This window comes from Chroicocephalus ridibundus, chromosome 6 (assembly GCF_963924245.1).
Source record: "Chroicocephalus ridibundus chromosome 6, bChrRid1.1, whole genome shotgun sequence".
Lineage (NCBI taxonomy): Eukaryota > Metazoa > Chordata > Aves > Charadriiformes > Laridae > Chroicocephalus > Chroicocephalus ridibundus.
Window position 1 is genome coordinate 70,430,562 of NC_086289.1, and position 18,566 is coordinate 70,449,127.

The 18,566-nt window shown below is 42.5% G+C and overlaps 1 protein-coding gene across 10 annotated transcripts in view; it reads left to right on the plus strand.

Annotated features, from left to right (window-relative positions):
* Window positions 1-18,566, plus strand: part of LOC134517069 (multiple epidermal growth factor-like domains protein 6) — a 213,835-nt gene that overhangs the window by 116,341 nt on the left and 78,928 nt on the right. For 9 of the 10 annotated variants that reach the window (XR_010071548.1, XR_010071547.1, XM_063338172.1 and 6 more), the window contains one exon: window positions 1,225-1,347. Coding sequence is in view for 5 of the 10 variants with exons in the window: in XM_063338172.1 (XP_063194242.1) it covers window positions 1,225-1,347 (123 nt within the window). In the remaining 5 variants the exon portion in view is untranslated. Of the gene's footprint in view, window positions 1-1,224; window positions 1,348-14,159; window positions 14,292-18,566 lie in introns of those variants that run through there. The other variant, XM_063338175.1, reaches the window with a different exon arrangement.

An 18,566-nucleotide genomic window follows, 5' to 3' on the forward strand; every position in this document is an offset into this window, starting at 1 on the left:
CTGTCCCTGCTTGCCCCTGCACTGATGAATTACGTGTCTGTGTGACATTAGCACTTCAGAGAGAGCAAAGCAAGCAAGAAACCATTGCTCAAGAGTGTGTTCCAGAACGCATGAAATCAGAGCAGCAAATACCTGCTGGTTTTGTTATATTTACTGTCCCATTTGACAAATTTTCTGGTTTGGAAATACTTCCATACCATCTGTTGTCTCTGATCCTGTTCAACAGAGCAGCCTTACTGGCCTGATGATTTTAATCCCGTTTCTTCAGAAATTCTTGTGCAGGGTATATAAGTACCCGGGTTAAAAAGCAAATGTCTTTGCCATTGATTTTTCTCTGCCATTGGCTAGTCGATTTATTTATTTATTTATTTATGTGGCTCTTTAATGTTCTTCATTTATAATGTATAGATCTTTATCTAATCTTTCCTATTCAAAATCATGCAGGCAAGCACTAACCTGATCAGGTGACTAAGAAAGATGTGTAAATATTAGTGCACACATATCTGAAAGGAAAGAAGGACCTTAATTGGTCTAAAATACTACCGTCTTTCAGAGGTTTCTCATCTCAGCCATGACCGCTGGAATTTCTTTATCAGGGAGTGTAATGATAGGACAAGGGGGCATGGTTTCAAACTGAAGGAGAGTAGATTTAGATTGGATATCAGGAAGAAATTCTTGACTGTGAGGGCGGGGAGCCCCTGGCCCAGGTTGCCCAGAGAAGCTGTGGCTGCCCCATCCCTGGAGGGGTTCAAGGCCAGGCTGGACGGGGCTTGGAGCAGCCTGGTCTGGTGGGAGGTGTCCCTGCCCAGGGCAGGGGGTGGCACTGGATGGTCTTCAAGGTCTCTTCCAACCCGAACCATTCTGTGATTCTAATCATACACAAATAAGCTGGTGGAAAGGACACTAGAAAGATGGTTCCTGATCTTGCTGCATGGAAGTGAGGAGTTGGGTGGAGGCTGCAGCTGCTGGAGCTGGGTGGATGCCGCCACTTACCTCGCGCAGAAGAGGGGAAGGAACAATCCACCATTGCACCTCTTGGATGAGTTGCGGGGCACAGCAACGTAGCTGGGGGCCACTGCTGCAGCGCTTGCCTTCAGGGTCCTTGGCCGTCTCAGTAACTCTTTCAGTCTGTCACATCAGAATCGTACACAATTGTCCTCATATAACCAGGTAACGTGCTCAGTGCCTGCTCTTTACTCACCACCTAATGCTTTCTCCCGACAGACGTAAACGAGTGCACCACTGAGAACGGCGGCTGTCATGACCAGTGCTGTAATACCATCGGCAGCTACCACTGCAAGTGTCCAGCTGGCCAGAAACTGGAGGAAGATGGAAAATCCTGTGGAGGTAATGTTTTGTACTGTGTCTCACTGCTATTAAGAAATCAGGGAAGACACTGGAAAGGAAAAGGAAATGTTAGCTTTTATCAGGAGCCAGATGAAGAGCATATACTCAGAGTTGTCAGGAGTGCAGATCTTCTCATGTCTGGATTATGAAGATGTAACTGTAAGAACACTTCAAAGGGCTGGGGTTTTGTTTTCTTTTTTTGAAAAAATGTTATCGCTTAACCTGGATTGGCTATGCCATGTTCTGATTATGGAATTTCCATCATCAGTTTAAAAACCTGAAGAAAGTGTATACGTTTGATAACGTTTCATCTGTCTCTAAAACAAAATGGTTCTTATCAGAAAATACACATACATTTTTTGCATTTCAATCACAGTTCCACAGCTAGAGATTAACTGAATAAAAAAGGATTTAAAACCACATGCTACGTAAACCCATTTGTCGTCTTCCTAAGGGAAATATAAGTCTAGTTAGTGCATTATGGGGTAAAATTTGTTCTTATGCAAAAGCAAAACATTGCATAAGCTTATGTTAGAACACATAATGACTTCTTAAAAATGCACTGGTAAACATAGAGTGAGTGTAAATAAGCCCATCTGATCTGCTGACCTACATTCACTACATTTTTTGCATCATCAGATGCAAAAAGTAGAGGAGACCAGGTGTAAAGTAGCCACTGTGTACTGTATTGCGGGCCAGAGCAGCTCCTTCTTCTTGAACACTCCTCTGATACAGGTAATGAATGTTCGCTGCCGTATGGTCTTGTGTGCACTGGCTGGGTGCCTGGATCACACCCTCGATTGCATTTCATTGCTGCAGTAAGCATGTCATTGACGGTTTTTTGATTATCTCAAGATGAAGGGGGTGGTAGGTAGGTTTTCATGAACTGTATTACCATCTTTTCACAAGAAACGATCTTCTCCGGCTTTTGCTGTTGCATAGTGTCTCACAAATACCTTTATTCAAGGAATTCGTTTTACCATTGTCCTTCAATGTCTTTCTTGTTTGTACAAAGCAATGTATTTCTTGGTTGTAGTTATATGCTTTATCCTAACTTTATCTTGCTGAACTCCTTTTTTCTCTGGAAGATGGAAGAATTATTTTCCACAGCCAACCTATCATTTGATATCCAAGTTGAACAGTGCAAATAAGCTGTAGATGGTTATTTTATTTTGATTGAAGGTTTTCATTATGGTCTTCCATGTTTTTATTTTGGCCTTTTGAGAGCTCAAGCCAGAAATGCTATCCGTGATTCACAGCTTCCTGCTACTTCTCCTCAGCCTTCTCTTACCTCTTCTGGGGACTGGTTGGTGATATGCCATGAACCAGTGTATAAGTCTGTACATTGATGACTACTTACTGCTTTTAGATATGCGTAAAAATTGTCCAAAACTGAAGTATTTGAAGGCAGGGGTCTTACTCATTGTAATCCTAAATTGCTTAGCATGCAAGAGTTCTCCTTCCGTTAGAAGAGTTTTGTGTTAATAAGTAAATTAGTATTCGTTCTACATGATTCTGCTATTCTTCAAATATACTTTATAATTCTAGTATTCTGATGTTCTTTAAAAACTCAAACAGAGCCAAAAATATTTGATTCTTGTACTATATACTATCTAACCAGGAATTACCGGAGAACGTATTGTTAGCTGTTTTGAAGCTGCTTTTGCAAATCTTCCGACAAAGGTGGAAACGTACAATAAACTGGAAACGCTCAAGTGGTAGAACAAAGTGAACGTTGCAGTAACGCTAATTACGCCTAAACTTTTGTGTAGATAATGAGGACGAGCATATGGCTATACTGACTTTCAAGAAGGCCAACTTCAGCCAACTTCGAGCCATCAGATGTTACAATATTAAGTAACTTTGTGGGTGATTATTACAGAAGGGAAAAGTGAGCTCCCAAACAAAAACTGTGTGTGCTGCTGGAAGGTGTCAGTCTTTCAGGACACGACATTGAATTGGTGTTTTATTGATGCCTCTGCGTTGCTCAAAGGGGTCATTTGGCAGATGAGAGTAAAAGAGCTTCTCATTCAGGTTAGCTAGCGTTTTTTGGAGGAGTAAGGCTTTTAGTTGTTCTGGCTACATTCTTTCTTTCTTTCTAGCATCATTGTGCTTTATGTTGCCCCTTAGTCTAAACTCACGCGTTAAATAGATGTGTACTATTGTTCTGCTCCCATTATCTGTCTCATGGTTGGTTTTATTTCACTGGTGACTGAAATGATCAATTGGTGTACAGATTTTTTTATAAGCCAAGGTAGAAATGAGGTGTATCGTTAAAAAAGCACCATGGAAGTAGTACAGATTTTATTCAGTAAGTCATCGTTAGTGCAAAGATTGATCCTGTTTTTCAGAAACAAAGTAGAGCATCCTTCTGACAAAAAGGAAAGATGTTGTAAGGAAATAACTGGTTTGTTGTTGTTTTTTTTTAAATATGATTTTAGCCATTTGTAGCTGTTTAATACTAAGAAAGGGAAAGAGGATAAAAATTCACTAATCCAACAACCTAATGAAGGGTACTGCTGATTTGGTCAATAATAGCTGGGGGGGTTGTGAGCAATGTTAGGAGACCCAAGGGCCTAATTTCACAGCTAGAATGAGCTGGCGACGCTCAGCTTCTCTATCTTGCTGGGCATCAGAGGTGTCTGCAAGACACAAGGCTCCATGAATATGAAGAAGACAACAGCATAAAATGGGAAAGATACTATTAAAATAAAGCTGTTGCTATCAGCATTGACTAAACTTTGCCTTTCTGGGGTGGTTCTGCAGACGGTTAAAGCCATGTAGGGAAGGGGATGGAGCAGCATGGCCCGGGACATCCCACCCTGTGGGCTCCATACTCCTTCCGAGGCCTGTGAGGATCTCTTCTAACTCGCTTATGGCAGGATTTACCATTCAGAGTTATGTGGTATGTAAAGTCTTACTTCACTTCATTAAGGGATGCTTACATGAAGAGGCAAGTTGTAGTAAGGCACGTGCATCTATATAGAAACGCCAGCCAGCACGGTGAACTGATTAGCCTTTCAAAAGTAATTATCTACATGTCGTACTGCAGATTTTACTCTTCGGTGTTCATGGGCAGAGCTTCAGTTTTCTTACCTGACAGGGAAATATTTTCTGGCAGATAGTCGCGTAGGCATGACAGATTTTGACAGAAAGCTCATGCTTACCTCTCGCTCTTTACGTGTCTGATGGAAAGTAATGATGAGAAAGGATTTGGGTTTTAATCGCTGCACAAATAATACAACAAATTAGTATTCGACATTTATTAGGATATGACTGTCAGCCTCATTCTGTGCCCTACGCATCTGTACCAGCTTTCAGCGTTTTGGGGGCAGTCTGGTTGGTGGCCGTATCTTGGTCTGAGTAAGGGAGAGGAAATGTGTGTGTGTGTGTGTGTGTGTGTGTGTGTGTGTGTGTGTGTGTGTGTGTGTGTGTGTGTGTGTGTGTACATGCACAAATCAGCGTTGCCTTTGTGCAATACCTCCTGACTTGTTAAGCAGAGGTACCGCTGACTCCTTATGTGATACTCTGCGAGATGTGCAGATGTTCTCATTTTATATTTGATACTAATGCAATACAATTCTCCTCAAACATCACAGAAAACAAAAACGATATTTTCCAAGCATGAATACCATTTTAAAACTCAATTATTGGCACAAGTCCAGACCCGAAAGACATGCTGAGGCTACAGCTACAAAAGCGCGTTTTCACACATGAATAAGCTCCAGAAGTCAAATTAAAAAAGGTCGTGACCTTATGTTAACCTTCTTTGATAAACTGTCATTTCTTATTTATATTATTGTGCTCTGCCAAGGCGACTGAAGGAAGTTAGAGACAAATGGAGTCCTATGATTAGCTGTTGATGAAAAGAAGCTTTTATTTTACTGATTAGAGTTACATTGCAATCGCCGCAACCCCGTCCCCAGGGGTTTCGGTCACACATCGAAGTCCTGGCAGGTCTCCTGCCCTTTGCCAGAGGGACTTGTGGAGTGGCCGTGTCCACAGCCAGTGTGTGTCTTTCCAAGGCCACCACTGTTTACCCCAGTAATGTGATAGTCATTGATTAGCCTGATCCCAGGTCAGATGAGAATTCTCCAAACACTGTTGCCACCGAAGAGTTAACAGTTGGCCTAAAAGAAATACTGAAGGATTTTTCTGGAGAAAGAAAGTGTTTATTAAAATGACCTCAGCGTTTATTTAGTCTGTAAAGTTTGAGGTGTGGATTGTAACTTAGTCTTGTCAAACTCTGCTTTTGTCAAAGAGAACAAACATGCTCATTCTGCATTTGGAATGTTTTCCTTGCTCAACAAATCAATGCACCAGGCTTCTGCCACGTCCTGAAGAACATAATAGCAAGCACCTCGAGGGAAATGCCAAGGCGCTTTTTCACTTATTTATTTGTTTTTTAATAGAACAGGAGAAATTAGTCCACTGGAGGGATTCAGGATGCTTTTGCATTGTCTTATTTCAGAAAGTTGCATTTGACTCATAAGACTATGGCATGCCATGACACAGCGTTAGTTATTTTCAGGAACACTTCAATAGAAGGAGAATAAGGAAAATAAATTGTATTTTACAAAAAGAAAAATAAACCAGTTCTGATTACAGGCGCAGCAAGTACCACTCCACATCAACTCAGATCTTAGAGCAGTCAAGTAAAGGCACTCCTAGATGAGGTAAAGCCACCCAGCCTTCTTCATCTTTCTCTATTTCAAGACCTTGTCTTGAGATATGGAAATAAAACCAGTCACAGCGATTGTATCACAATTATTTGTAACTGAATTACTGTGCCCACTTAGTGACCACTTCAGAGAATTAGGGGAACAGAAAACTCCATCTTGTGGCCTTAACAGACGCTGGGTGAACAATCTTGTTAACTAAGATATTTTAATGTGTTGGTTTTTTACAGCAATTCAAGAAGGAGGAAAAAAAAGACTAGGCAAAAGAAAAAGAATTGCAAGAGAAAAGAGGACAAAACCTAATTTCTGGTATTTCCAACCCTGTTGTTAGGTGCTCACGGGTACCCTGGGACTCCAACATGGGTTCATAGAGTCATCTAGGTTGGAAGGGACCTTTAAGATCACCGAGTCCAACCATTTAACCTAGCACTGCCAAAACCACCACTAAACCGTGTCCCTCAGCACCACGTCTGCCCAGCTTTTAAGTACCTCCAGAGATGGTAACTCAACCACTTCCCTGGGCAGCCTGTTCCAATGCTTAATAACACCTTTGGTGGGGAAATTTTTCCTAATTTCCATCTTAAACCCCCCCCCCAAGTCCAATGTAAACCTCCCCCAGCACAACTTGAGGCCATTTCCTCTTGTCCTATCACTTGTTACTTGGGAGAAGAGACCGACCCCACCTCTCTACCCCCTCCTTTCAGGGAGCTGTAGAGAGCGAGAAGGTCTCCGCTCAGCCTCCTCTTCTCCAGGCTGAACACCCCCAGCTCCCTCAGCTGCTCCTCACAGGACTTGTGCTCCAGACCCCTCACCAGCTCCGTTGCCCTTCCATGGACCCGCTCCAGCACCTCCATGTCTTTCTTGTAGTGAGGGGCCCAAAACTGGGCACAGCGCTCGAGGTGGTGCCTCACCAGTGCCGAGTACAGGGGGACGGTCACTGCCCTAGTCCTGCTGGCCACATTGTTCCTGATGCAGGCCAGGATGCTGTTGGCCTTCTTGGCCACCTGGGCACACTGCTGGCTCGTATTCAGCCGGCTGTCGACCAACACCCCCAGGAGGTCCTTTTATACCCGGCAGCTGTTCTTAGAGCTAAGTCAGAAAACTCCCAAGCATTTACATTTCAAAATATAAAAAAAAAAAGCTGTGAAGCACTCAGTCAGAGGCCAAAGAATGATCATTTTCTGCTCCATTAGCTTGTACATCTACAATACTGGTAGGTGTCTGATCACTTGCAGTTAATTTAACAAGAAGCAATACCTGGTTTTACATTTAAATATTGTTTATTTATGGTTGCTCCTACCTGTCAGATCAGTATCTTTAGTCACAAATAAAAAGCATAATTACTGCTTTTGATTTCCAATCCCAGTTGATAAAAATCAAGGGTTCCCTTAATTCTCTTATAAAGGGAAATATATTAACCAAGATTAAGAATTCATTGTGCATTTTAAACCCTTTTTAGCATTATGCAGTCAGACTTCTGTGGTTTTCTGGAGACTATTGAGTTTAGGCAGAACTGTGTGGGGTTTGTGCCTGGCTGCAGAGAGGATCCGGGCAGAAACTATCGGAAGACATTCATAGCTGTATTTGCAAACCTTGTTGGGAATTTAATTTTAGCTTTACTCCTGAGGAATTCTTTTGGAGATTCCCCATTCTCATTTTTAAGTATTTGTCTTAATGAAGGCTGGAGGTCGTTTGTCTGACCTTTCCTACGCGCTCCCGTGCCGCCTTCGGAGCCAGCGGGGATCAATAGCTGCGAGAAGCTGTTGTGCTCTCCTGGGCAAATAGCGTCATCCTTCTGTGTTTGTCTCTTCCTGGTAGTACCACAGCAAAAAATGTGCTCAAGCCAAGTAGTAAAAATTCCAACAGATTCATAGTAAAGGTAATATTAACTGCAGGCTATTGGACTTTTTAAAATGAATTGCCTGAATCCTGATGAATGGGAAGCCCAAGGCAGGCAGGAACCTGGGCTGAATCGCGGCGGGTTCGTTTCAGGCTCGCAGCGGCTGCCAGCACGTAGCGAATGCCACGCGTGGGTTTGGCCAGTCCCCGCTCATTTTGTGAGCCCTCCCAAGCCTAATCCACTCGATTACACGCTGGGGACACACAAACCCTTTCAATCTTATTAAAACGTATCATATACTAACCTCAGCAAAATCACAGTCATTTTGGGTCTGACCTGTTTCTCTTCAGTCGGGGAAGGGCAGACACGTCACTTGGACCAGAACAGAAACTTCCAACCTATTTTTTGAGCACTTCTGTGGCAGTCTTAGCTGAGAAGAGCATCTGATTCTCTGATAATTGATTTATTTTTGAATTTTAATTGCACTTGTGTAGATTTCTCCTTATTAACGCTTGACTGTTGCTAAAGTCTCCCCGCTCCTCTCTTACACGCTGAACAAAGACGGCTGGGAGCTAAAGCCCCGAATTTCTCACATGTGATGTCCCTCAGGGCAGATGAACTAACAGTTGTGACAGCTTCCTCCAAAGTGAATATTGCCATTGAAGAGTGAGCTCGTTTACCCTGGATGCATGTTTTTGTTGGTTGGAGCTGAGGACAGGCACAGTCAGTTTCCAGTCACTTTTTAAGCAGAAGTTTTATGCAGACGAGTTGGGTGGAAAAGGCTGGTGTCAAGAGCAATATCCTAATCTGAGGCTCCAGACCTACAGCTGAAGGAGTCCTACCTGCAGCCTTGGCTCTCTAGGCAGACTGGGACTGCTTATATTTCAAGAATTCAGTGATTATTTCAAGATAATCTTGCTAAATCTCTTTTTTCCATGGGGGAAAGATCTTTTTCCCATGGAGGGTGTTTTTTTTTTGTTGTTGTATATATTTTTTTCCGAATTCAACTGCAGTGTTTTAATAACAGCCTTTTGCATAAACAAACCATGCAACTGGCAGTGTAATTTTCAGGTTATTTGAGGATTACACAGGGTTGGGTGTAGCATGGTGTATCGGCATGTCATACGCTTCCTGCAGCCCGTCTTCTACTGTGTTCCAAAGCAGCATGTTTCTTAAAAATCGTAGTATTATTCATAAACCGCAGAAAACTGGCACCCTGTTCTGCATTTCAGTTATCAGATGAATTATTGATCACTGATCTGACGTGGACTGAAAGGGAAAAATTGTTTCTGGATGTCACAGGCCTGCCAGGTAACAACAAACGAAGAGTCCCATCTCTACGGCATCTGCTGGTCTGGTCCATATGGCGCTTGAAAGCTCCCCGTGCGTCACAGCTGATTATAGACTCGGCACATGGGCTGCTTCCCCAAGGCTTCCAGCTCCCCTGTCTTCCTCCCGGATCTGAAAAGCCTCACATGGGCCCTACCAGCTGGAAGGAAATACTAAGTGGGAACCGTAGCTTGCTATTATCTTTAGAAGGGAGTAGTTGCCTAAAGTGCAGGGAGAATGACAGTCATCCCCTTCCTGCTTTCTCTGCGTGTGTCTCCAGCTCTTGCAATTGTGAGTTTGTGCAGAAAGTTGGGCTGGAGCAAACATACTGCCCTGAAAAGTTTTCTTTGTCCAAATTGCTCGATGCATGAAGCTTTGTTGATCAGCTTTTGACAATGAAAACATTTAAGGTTTGGAAATATTATAGTATTTGCTGCACCAGTCAGGGCTTTAATGTGGCTTAATTAATGCAAGAGCTTTGAATAGTGGATGAAAAGCACTATATGACTATATGAAAAGACTATTATTGTCCAGACAAAATATAATATTTAGAAATAATATGACAAAAATGATAGACTGCAGTACAAATATGTTTTGAGATATTTCCAGGGCTCTGATTAGTTTATATTAGCTAGTTTCTAGCACTTATGACTAGCTCTGAAAGGCAGGTTATGGAGAATGTTAACGTTCCACTGGGCTGATTGACAATAATTAGTTTATTTTAAAGGAAAGGAAAGAAGCGTGGTATTGTTGCAGCTGACTAATGTGAATTAAAAGCTAGGTAATCTTTTCCGCAATTACAGAGATACAATGATTGCCGTTGTCAGAGAAGAAAATACACTCGTACTTTTAAGAATCATTGTGTAGGAAGAGCTTTGCAAGCCTGAAATTGAAGCTCTGGTCATGGTCTCCAAAATTACGGTTCGTAGTAATTTTATGCCGAAGCAAGACTTCTGAATACTTAAATTATGGCTTGTTTGTAGCAAGGTATTTACCAGCAAATGTAAGCATCTTATAAGCAGCACATGAGTCATCTTGGTGTTCCTTTGGAGCACATCGAAAATGTAAATTGCAACTGAATTACTCTTGTGTAGAGAGGCAAGGCTTAGAAACCTTCAATTCATACTTTAAATGGAAATTATGGGAGGAAAAATGTGCCCATTTGCCTTTCAGTGGAGAGTACTGTGCAGGGTAACTACTGCTTTTTCTATAGCTTTGCCTACAGGCTACGTAAACACGGAGTAAGGGCAGATACAGAGATAGGAAGAAGTACAACTCCTGAGTGGTGTTTATATTCCTCTTTAGGAGCATTTCATAGCAGTCTTCATTGGGACAACTGATAGAAATCCCATTTTTTTATTGAAATGCCCGTGGATTTTACAAGCCATCTGATACACCCTTGAAAATCTTTAAAACAATTTGTGATAAAATCTAAACCAAACAGAAATCTGTGAGCTTCTCTGTTCAAAGCGTTGGCCCAAAGGAAGGGATCCAGACATGACTGTCAGCAAGATAGCAACTGCTGGGAGGCCTACAGTTCGTTATTAAAAGATCAGTAGTTTGATCAACATCATATTGGATTACTCATACTTCAATTACATGAGTACCTGAGGGCTTTAACTGGCGTTTATTAGAAGACCAACTTGAAATAAACCTGCTGTTGATGCATACCAGATCTTTGAAAGACCCACCTGACTACCTTGTTAACAGTTCCTGTCCCAAAAGAGATTCAATGTCAGCCAAAGACTTCAAAAACAACTAATAAAAGTGGAGCAATCGAGTGATCAATTTGATGTCATTTTTAATCTCAGTAAGAGGGGGAGGAAAAAAAAAAGGAAAAATAAAAAAAGGAATCTTCTGTGCTTGGTGACATAGTTCATTAGGATCCCGCTCTGGAAGTTGGTATGGACAGGTTTGGGATGTGCTAATGCCAATTCTCTCTTCTTGTGGATGAAACTCTGACAAGTCACGACTAATATATGTCATAAGGAAGCAGAGCAAGAAAATCTGTGTAACGTGCTGTCTTTTGCTCGCTGGCAATTTATGTTGCAGATCGGCCTGGAGTTGATAGCTCCAGTGGGGGACCGATGCTTGTGGAGGCTTCTTGAGGAGGCGCCATGTGAACTGAGGCTGTAGAGCCATGTCCGTGAGCCAGCTTTTACAGAAATTGAGTGGATCATGCTGTGGTCTTGTCTAGGTGAGATTAGCAGGGAGATGCAGCTTGGTGGTTGAATGGTGTGTTTTCCTGCTCTGTTTTCCTCGTCCCACACAGCCTTGTCGCTGCAAGCGCAGTGGCAGCATTGCACGTGTTCCACGTGTTGAACAATACGGTTCTGACTGGCGATTGCTCACCCAAACCAATTATTCCCAAGGTTGGCTTATGTTCCAGTCACTTTGCAAGACGAGTCTATCCACGTGATGTCTTAAAGCTTTTTACCAACGCAAGTAGGACATTTGTCACAACTAGCGTTCGTGTTTCTGACTGGCAGAGTATATGTACTGTAAGTTGGAAACATCAGATTATTAAGGTATTTGCATGATTATCATTTTCTTTTGCATATTTTACCTACTGTGTGTGGAAAAGACATTTCTCTATGCATCCTACTGTAGTAAAGACACTTACTGAGCTCAGTGAGTGGGCATTAATGTTGCTGCTAACAAAAACCAAATGTTCTCATCAGATCAGCCATTTCTCTCTTTTTATTCCGTAACTGTGTTTTCAAACTGTCGTATCCCGCCGAGAGAAGATACTGATGGCCCAACATATAAACGTCTGTAGTACGTCTCAGATTTGAATCTGCGCAAGGAGTTTGGGCTGTATCATGCTGTCGCTTATTAAGTACTTCTCCTCGTGGAGATCCTTTCCTCCTTTGCCACCCTCCCGTCTCCCAGCATGGCCTAACTGAATTGTGCTGAGGAACTGTATTTAAAAATTGATAGCCCCATCATGAATTTTCCTTCTGCTATTGTGCCCCATGTCAGAAGAACTTGCGGGAGCGTTGTGGTGAAGCTGCTGATGCTAGTGGTCTCAAAGTCTCTTTCCTGAGCAGAAACTACATAAAACTTTAATTATTGTGTTTCAGCCCACACTGCTGCAGTGCAGAGACAAAATGTCCTCTTCCAACTTCACTGGTTACAGCCGGTGCCTTCACTTCTTTTCTACAGGAAACTAAAATTAACAAGGCTGTTTTCTTCAGGCTATAAGCATTTTTAAAGATCCTAAGTTACGCGTTTGTCTGGATTGTCGTTCTTCAGATTGTACTCCCTTGTTGTTTCATGTGGTCATTCACTTATCCTGGCACCAGTTGTCCACTGAGAGTCTGTGTCCTTCTGTGTGGGTGTCATATTGATGTGAACTGGAGTCGTCAACTGTATGCGGTTGCCAAAATACCTATTAGTAGAAGCCCAGTGTGGAGGCTGGTAACCCTATCAGTCTTCCTTTTTGGCTTTACTTTGCTGAGATGCTGTATACTATCCCGAGATTCAGAAATGGGTTATCCTTTTTTGTTTTGAAGACTAAAAGTGGAGAAAAATGTACAGAACTGGTTTGTGAAAGGACAGGGGTAGGTATTGCTTCGCGGCTGTATGAAAATATCATGGTGTTGTCTGAGGTCAGTCCATGAAATTATCATGTTCTTTAATGCTATACCTCGATTTTCTTGCAAGTTATCTGGCCCCAATAATTGCTGAAAACTCATATATATATGTGTGTGTGTCTGCGTGTATATTTAATAAAGAATGCCTTGAAACTCTAATTAGAGCTGCTTGACTCCAAAGCAGTTTACATATCACAGGCTTACACAGCTATCAAACAGATGCTTCTCCTTTTTTTCATTCAACTGACATTTTCATTTTCTCTGCATATTTTGAGGACTGAGCAGTGATGTGTTTTGACTCCTGAGGCTACAGACGATATCAAAATGAGGATTAGAAATGAAGCTTTACCTGTCAATTAAGTTGTTAAGCTTGTCCTCCACTGCGTCTACTCTTTCAAATGGCCTGTTTATTGAATTTGAAATAGTTTTCATTCTTGACCTTGTTTAAATTGAATGGACAGTTCTAATTATAATCTTCGGAGTTTTCAGCTGCAACATATGGTTTGCATATAGAGTTGTGGATGGGGGGCTCTTGCCTGTTGATTGAGCTAAACCACTGTTAAATATCTCAGGATAGATCGGAATGTCAACGCATTGAAAGTGAGCAGAAACCAGCAGTACAGATATTGGCCATTTTTGTCTTTTCACATCACTCTCTCCAGGTGATCTGCTCTTGAGGGACATTTCATTGAGAAATGAACTGTGATTGCAGGATGCCGTCATTGGCGAGGAACAAGTCACCACTTTCAATGGTTGCATTGTGCCAGTCTTCACGCGAAAGCAGTATTAAAAAAAAAAAAAAAGTCTTGGAGCATCTTTTTCCCTGATACATTCGCCGTCCCAACAATAAATTCAAATTACCAGGATCTTTGGCAAATCAGCATCTTTCTTTCAAATCATCTCTGGCCCCCACTAACAGGATTGTGTGACGGGAGTTTATTCACGTATTTATTCTCCCGTAGGGCCAGTGACAGATCAGGAAATTAAATCCAGGTCTTTAAGACTTGGTCAGGTGCATTGTTCAGCGCTTATAGATGTCTTCTCCCAAAAGCGATTGCTGGTGGTGAGCCCGGCCCCTGGGGCTATAGGGCTCCAGGCCCGTGTGCTGGAAGCAGCTTCCTGCCTTTCCTCCCCGCTTCTCCCCCAAAGAGCCAGATCTCCGCGATGCCTCTGTCCTCTTCCCTCCTTGAAAACAGTCATCGGGAAATGCAGCTCCCTTCAAATCCTGGATGTAAATATTATTTCTGTACTGTACAAAAAGCCGTGGGTTTTGTTGTTTGTTTTTTGTTTTTTTTTTTTTAATGCCATCAATTTTTCAATAAGCAGATAACTTGGAAAGCCTGTTTCTCTGCATGGCTAATTGGATAGCCCTGCCAAAATACTTGCCGGTTAAAGCTGCTTTGTCCTTAATCCCAGGCAAAGAAGAAACATAGTAGAAAACTCACTGCCCTAACAAGGGTCCTCTTTCATTGTGGAGTCGGTACGCAGGGACTAAATTGGGTAAGGAATCTCTTAGCCATGCCTTTTAACCAATCTCTTATCGGCCGTGACATGCTCCTTTCGGTACGGTTTGCTGAAGCTATTCCGTTAATTCATTCTGTTGTAGCAGGCTTGCCTCAGACACCTGTGACTTACTGAAATTTAAGTAAGCTTCAGTAGCGATTGGAGCTAACCTGGCTGACTGTGAACCGGAGCAGACAAAGGATGCTCATATAATCCATCGGAGGGGCCAGGAAAGGGCAGAAACAAATAGCTGAGGAGCAAAAATAAAAGCCTAGGAGCGTTAACAGTTCAAAATGACCCAGCTGGCTCCGCAGGAGCACGTTTATCTATGCTGAAAGCTATTTCACGAAGGTGTTTTAACATCAGGTTCTAGCAGACCTCTCAAAAGAGTTTGTAGCATATTTATGTGGGGTTTTTTGCGAAGCATAAAAAAGCCCTAGACCAGGGGTTTTGCAATTTGAAATCTCACAGCTATCAAAACCTGCTTTTCCCTCTTTGCTGCTCGGTTTGATTCAATGAAAGAGAAATATGCGTTCTGTTAAAACAAACAGAAATTCTGCTTTTTCTTGTTGAATTTTAGGCTTTGTTTTTGACCAGATTTTAAACTTGTATTTTCTTCCTAGAGTCAATACTAAAGTCAGACTTCCTTCATTGTGGGAAAAATTGGACAAATATTTTTCTAACTGCAGGAGTTTCAAAACCCCTCTGATCAAACTTTCAAACCCTGAAAACCACGTTAGTGTTAGTAAAACAGGAGAGAGCATTTTAAAAACTTCAGCTGCAAGGGCAAACTACGTCATGCCTAATAGCGAGTACGTTTGTGAGTGGTTTCACACTGGTTGTCAAATTACGGGCATTTTCAAAGTCAAGACTTGGGGAGACCATGAGAGTTAGAAGAAGCTGTGAGCTGAATCTGTCATAAATTTATCTACTTAAAGCAACAGAGGTTCTTATTTTTTGTTTCACTTTTGTCAAAATGATTTCTGACTTTTGTGATCAGCTTATGAATGGCTGCGAACCAAGCCCGTTTCCCTTCCTTCCCTTAAGTATATAAATTATTTAATTTAGAAACACACTACATTAACGTGTAAAGTCTGCCACGTAGATTAGAGGGGAAAGACCATATGATGTTTTCACTTCATAACTTGTGTGAGGTTTAAACATCCTTTGGAACACATAAAAGAGACTAATCGCAGCGCCGTTACAAATAACAGAAGGGAAAGCACTGTCATACAGCTTTGTTGATTTTAAATATCGTGTTAGGTAGCAAACAATAAGGGTGTTTTCATGTCAGATGTACTAAATGATCTGCAGCTGAAGAGACTGGGAGAGCTAGTCAGGGCAAGGGAGTGGTAAGCCAGATTTTTGTTAACTTATTTCTGAAGAAATGTTTTGAGTTAAGCAGTTTATCCACTTGCGATAATTTTAAATATAACTTCTTGTCGTGGTTCTTTACGTAAGTGCCAATTTTTCCTTCCCTGTTTCTCTGTCACCATCATTACTGACTAATCCTCACAATATTGTGTGCGGCCTAGCGACCCACAGAGCTCTCTGGGTAAAGAAGAGAGAAAACCCTGATTTTACTGGATTTTAAGATAATGCTGCAAAAAGTAGATCGTGCTTCCTCTTTCTGGTGATGATATTTTATGAATAATTGCCTATAATTATTTGTAATTATAGTCTGACTTTAAAGCCAGCATAAACCATCCTCTAAGTAAAAACAAGTAGGGGTTTGTGTTCTGCTTCTGCTGGTTCCCTCCTTTCTGCAGTGGGCTGGGGGGATTGTGGCGACTGGAGGAGGGTAACGTGCTTGTGTCATTCATTCCAATTTTATGTAGTATTTCTTAGGCATCTGGTAAAAAGGGGGTAGTTACGCTTCTGTGAAAGTCATTTGGGCCAGATCTGCAGATGGTGTTTGGGGGTTTTGGGTCCCTGCGTGCGGACGGTTGTTGTAGCATGTATCCAGAACATGTTTCTTACGTCGGCTCCCAGCTGGCCAGAAATCTCTTCATCCATATCAAGTCTCCAGTGTTTGTGGGGTGGGTGATGCTCACAACTATTTGTTCTCTGCCTCTCTTCGTATTGTTCTTTACTTGCTAAAGTCAAGAGTTTTTGCCAAAACTGAAAAATAATCCTCAAATGATGAGGTCCGTCCTGTCCAGTTCTGGTTTCTTTTTCCAGCAGTTCCTGGGCAGTGTGAAAAGGAAATTTGTTCTCTACTTACCTATCAGAAAGTGCTGGCTTCGAGCAGTTATCAGTCTTTGTGTGTTTTTACATTCAAGGGAGAGGAAGCCTGTTCATTTGTCACTCAGAAGAAATGCTCCGTGGAGGTAGCTGGGAGGGAAGCCTTGCTCTGCCACCCTGGGCCTGCTTAGACCTCATGTGGTGCCCTTGACAAAGTGTCCTTGATGTGAATTCCATCCCTGGGAGACCCTTGGCACATCATCTCTCTTTCTGTTTGGTATTCTCAAAATGTTTGTGCCGTCGTTGACTTGGCCAGACCAAGGAAGGGAACTCGGGTCTGCAGTAGAGGCTGTATTTTAAATAGCCTTATACCTTTCATTTTACTAAAAATGTGCAAGCAGGAAAAGCGTGCAATAAAGTTATTATTAGAAGACCGTTTCATCTTGTACTTTCAGAGCAGCTGCACACGTGTGTGCAGAAGGAAGGCACGTGAAAAGTGATAAAAGTTGCAAATAATGACTTTGTGAGGAATGCAGTGCTTTAAAACATAAATTGAATTAGAAAGAAAAGCAGACCTGCGGGCACTTTGATATCTGAAGTGGCAGTTGTCTTGCACCAGAGCCCAAATATATGTGTATGGCTACAGAGGGCAGACGTGGTGCTGAGGGACATGGTTTAGTGGTGGGTTTGGCAGTGTTAGGGTAATGGTTGGACTTGATGATCTTAAAGGTCCCTTCCAACCTAGACGACTCTATGATACTATGCGTCATTGCAGACCTGTAGGAGAGGGAGTCATGCACTGATGGTGGGAGAAGGCACTGCAGAAATTGCTAGACGGGTTCCTTGGAAAAAAAAAAGAATTTAAAGCGAAGAGGATTGCATGAAGTGCCCTTCCAGTGGTTAAAACAGGGACAAACATTTCTGAGTCCCTTTGGAGGCTCATGACCCTTCAGGTGTTTGTTATGTGCAGGTTTGAGGATGTTCCTGGTTTGCGGTAGAAGCACCAGTGCCTTTGGCAGCACCGGCTCCGCTCTGCTCGGAGGCGTGGGAGCTGCGGCTGCGGCCTGCTTTCACCTGCAAGTGACGCTGGGGTGTTGCAAGTGGAGAACTTGAAATCTGGGAGCTGAAAAATACCTCTCACAATCACAATTCTGTCTTGCGCATTATGGCCAGAAAAGGGGGGAAAGATCACAAAAACAGAGGGGATACTGCGAAGGCGCAGTCCTGCTGCCATCAGAACGGTTGTTTATTTCTTATTTTGGGTTTTAGTTTTGCATGTTGTTTACATTTCTTAATGGTTTAAAAAGCTAAGCTGTCTGTTAGTAGGGAATTGATCTGGCAACATCTTGCTTTTTTTTTTTCCCCCTGCATAAAAACGTGATTGCAGGTTCACTAATTATCTGTGTTTAACACTGCTGTCAGGTTTTTTTTTTAAGGAACTGATTGATCGTGGCTGTTCCTAAACGCTTTGGTAACGATATGAGAAAAGCCACTGATGTGATGATCCTGAATTCCAAACAAGCAGTCACACAGCTCTGTGTTTAAACAGATTTTGGGCAGGGAAATCGTGCTGTTGCCAATGTGGGGGCAAACTTTGTTGAAGACTGGCAGAGCCCCTATTCAGGGGCGTAGAGAACTTCAAAATCTGTAACTTCATCAGTAGGATCTACCCTTGGAAAGGGCACGGTGCTGGCAGCGGGTTGTGCGTTTGTACGCTGCATCCATCCCCTGTTCCCATGTTTGGGACTTGAGATGTGCATCCTTTCGGGATGGAGGAGAGGTCAGTGTGCAGTCACAATGCACAGAACTCGGCCCACACGCACAGCATGAAGAGCTAAAAAAGGTGCGTGTCATGGTGGCTAAAATACTTTACATCTTGGAAACACGTAGGATTGACTTTTGGCTTGTATGACTGACCATAAGGTTGTTCCTGTCAGGTAGTTCCTGATGAAAAGTGGGTAAATGGGGACACAATCCCTGTATGTTCTTGGGTTACGTGGTGGTACGTGCTGCGTACGGACAGCATGGAAAGCAGAGATGCCTTCAGTGGGGAATCCCACTGAAATGCATCTCTGAAATCTTCCGTAG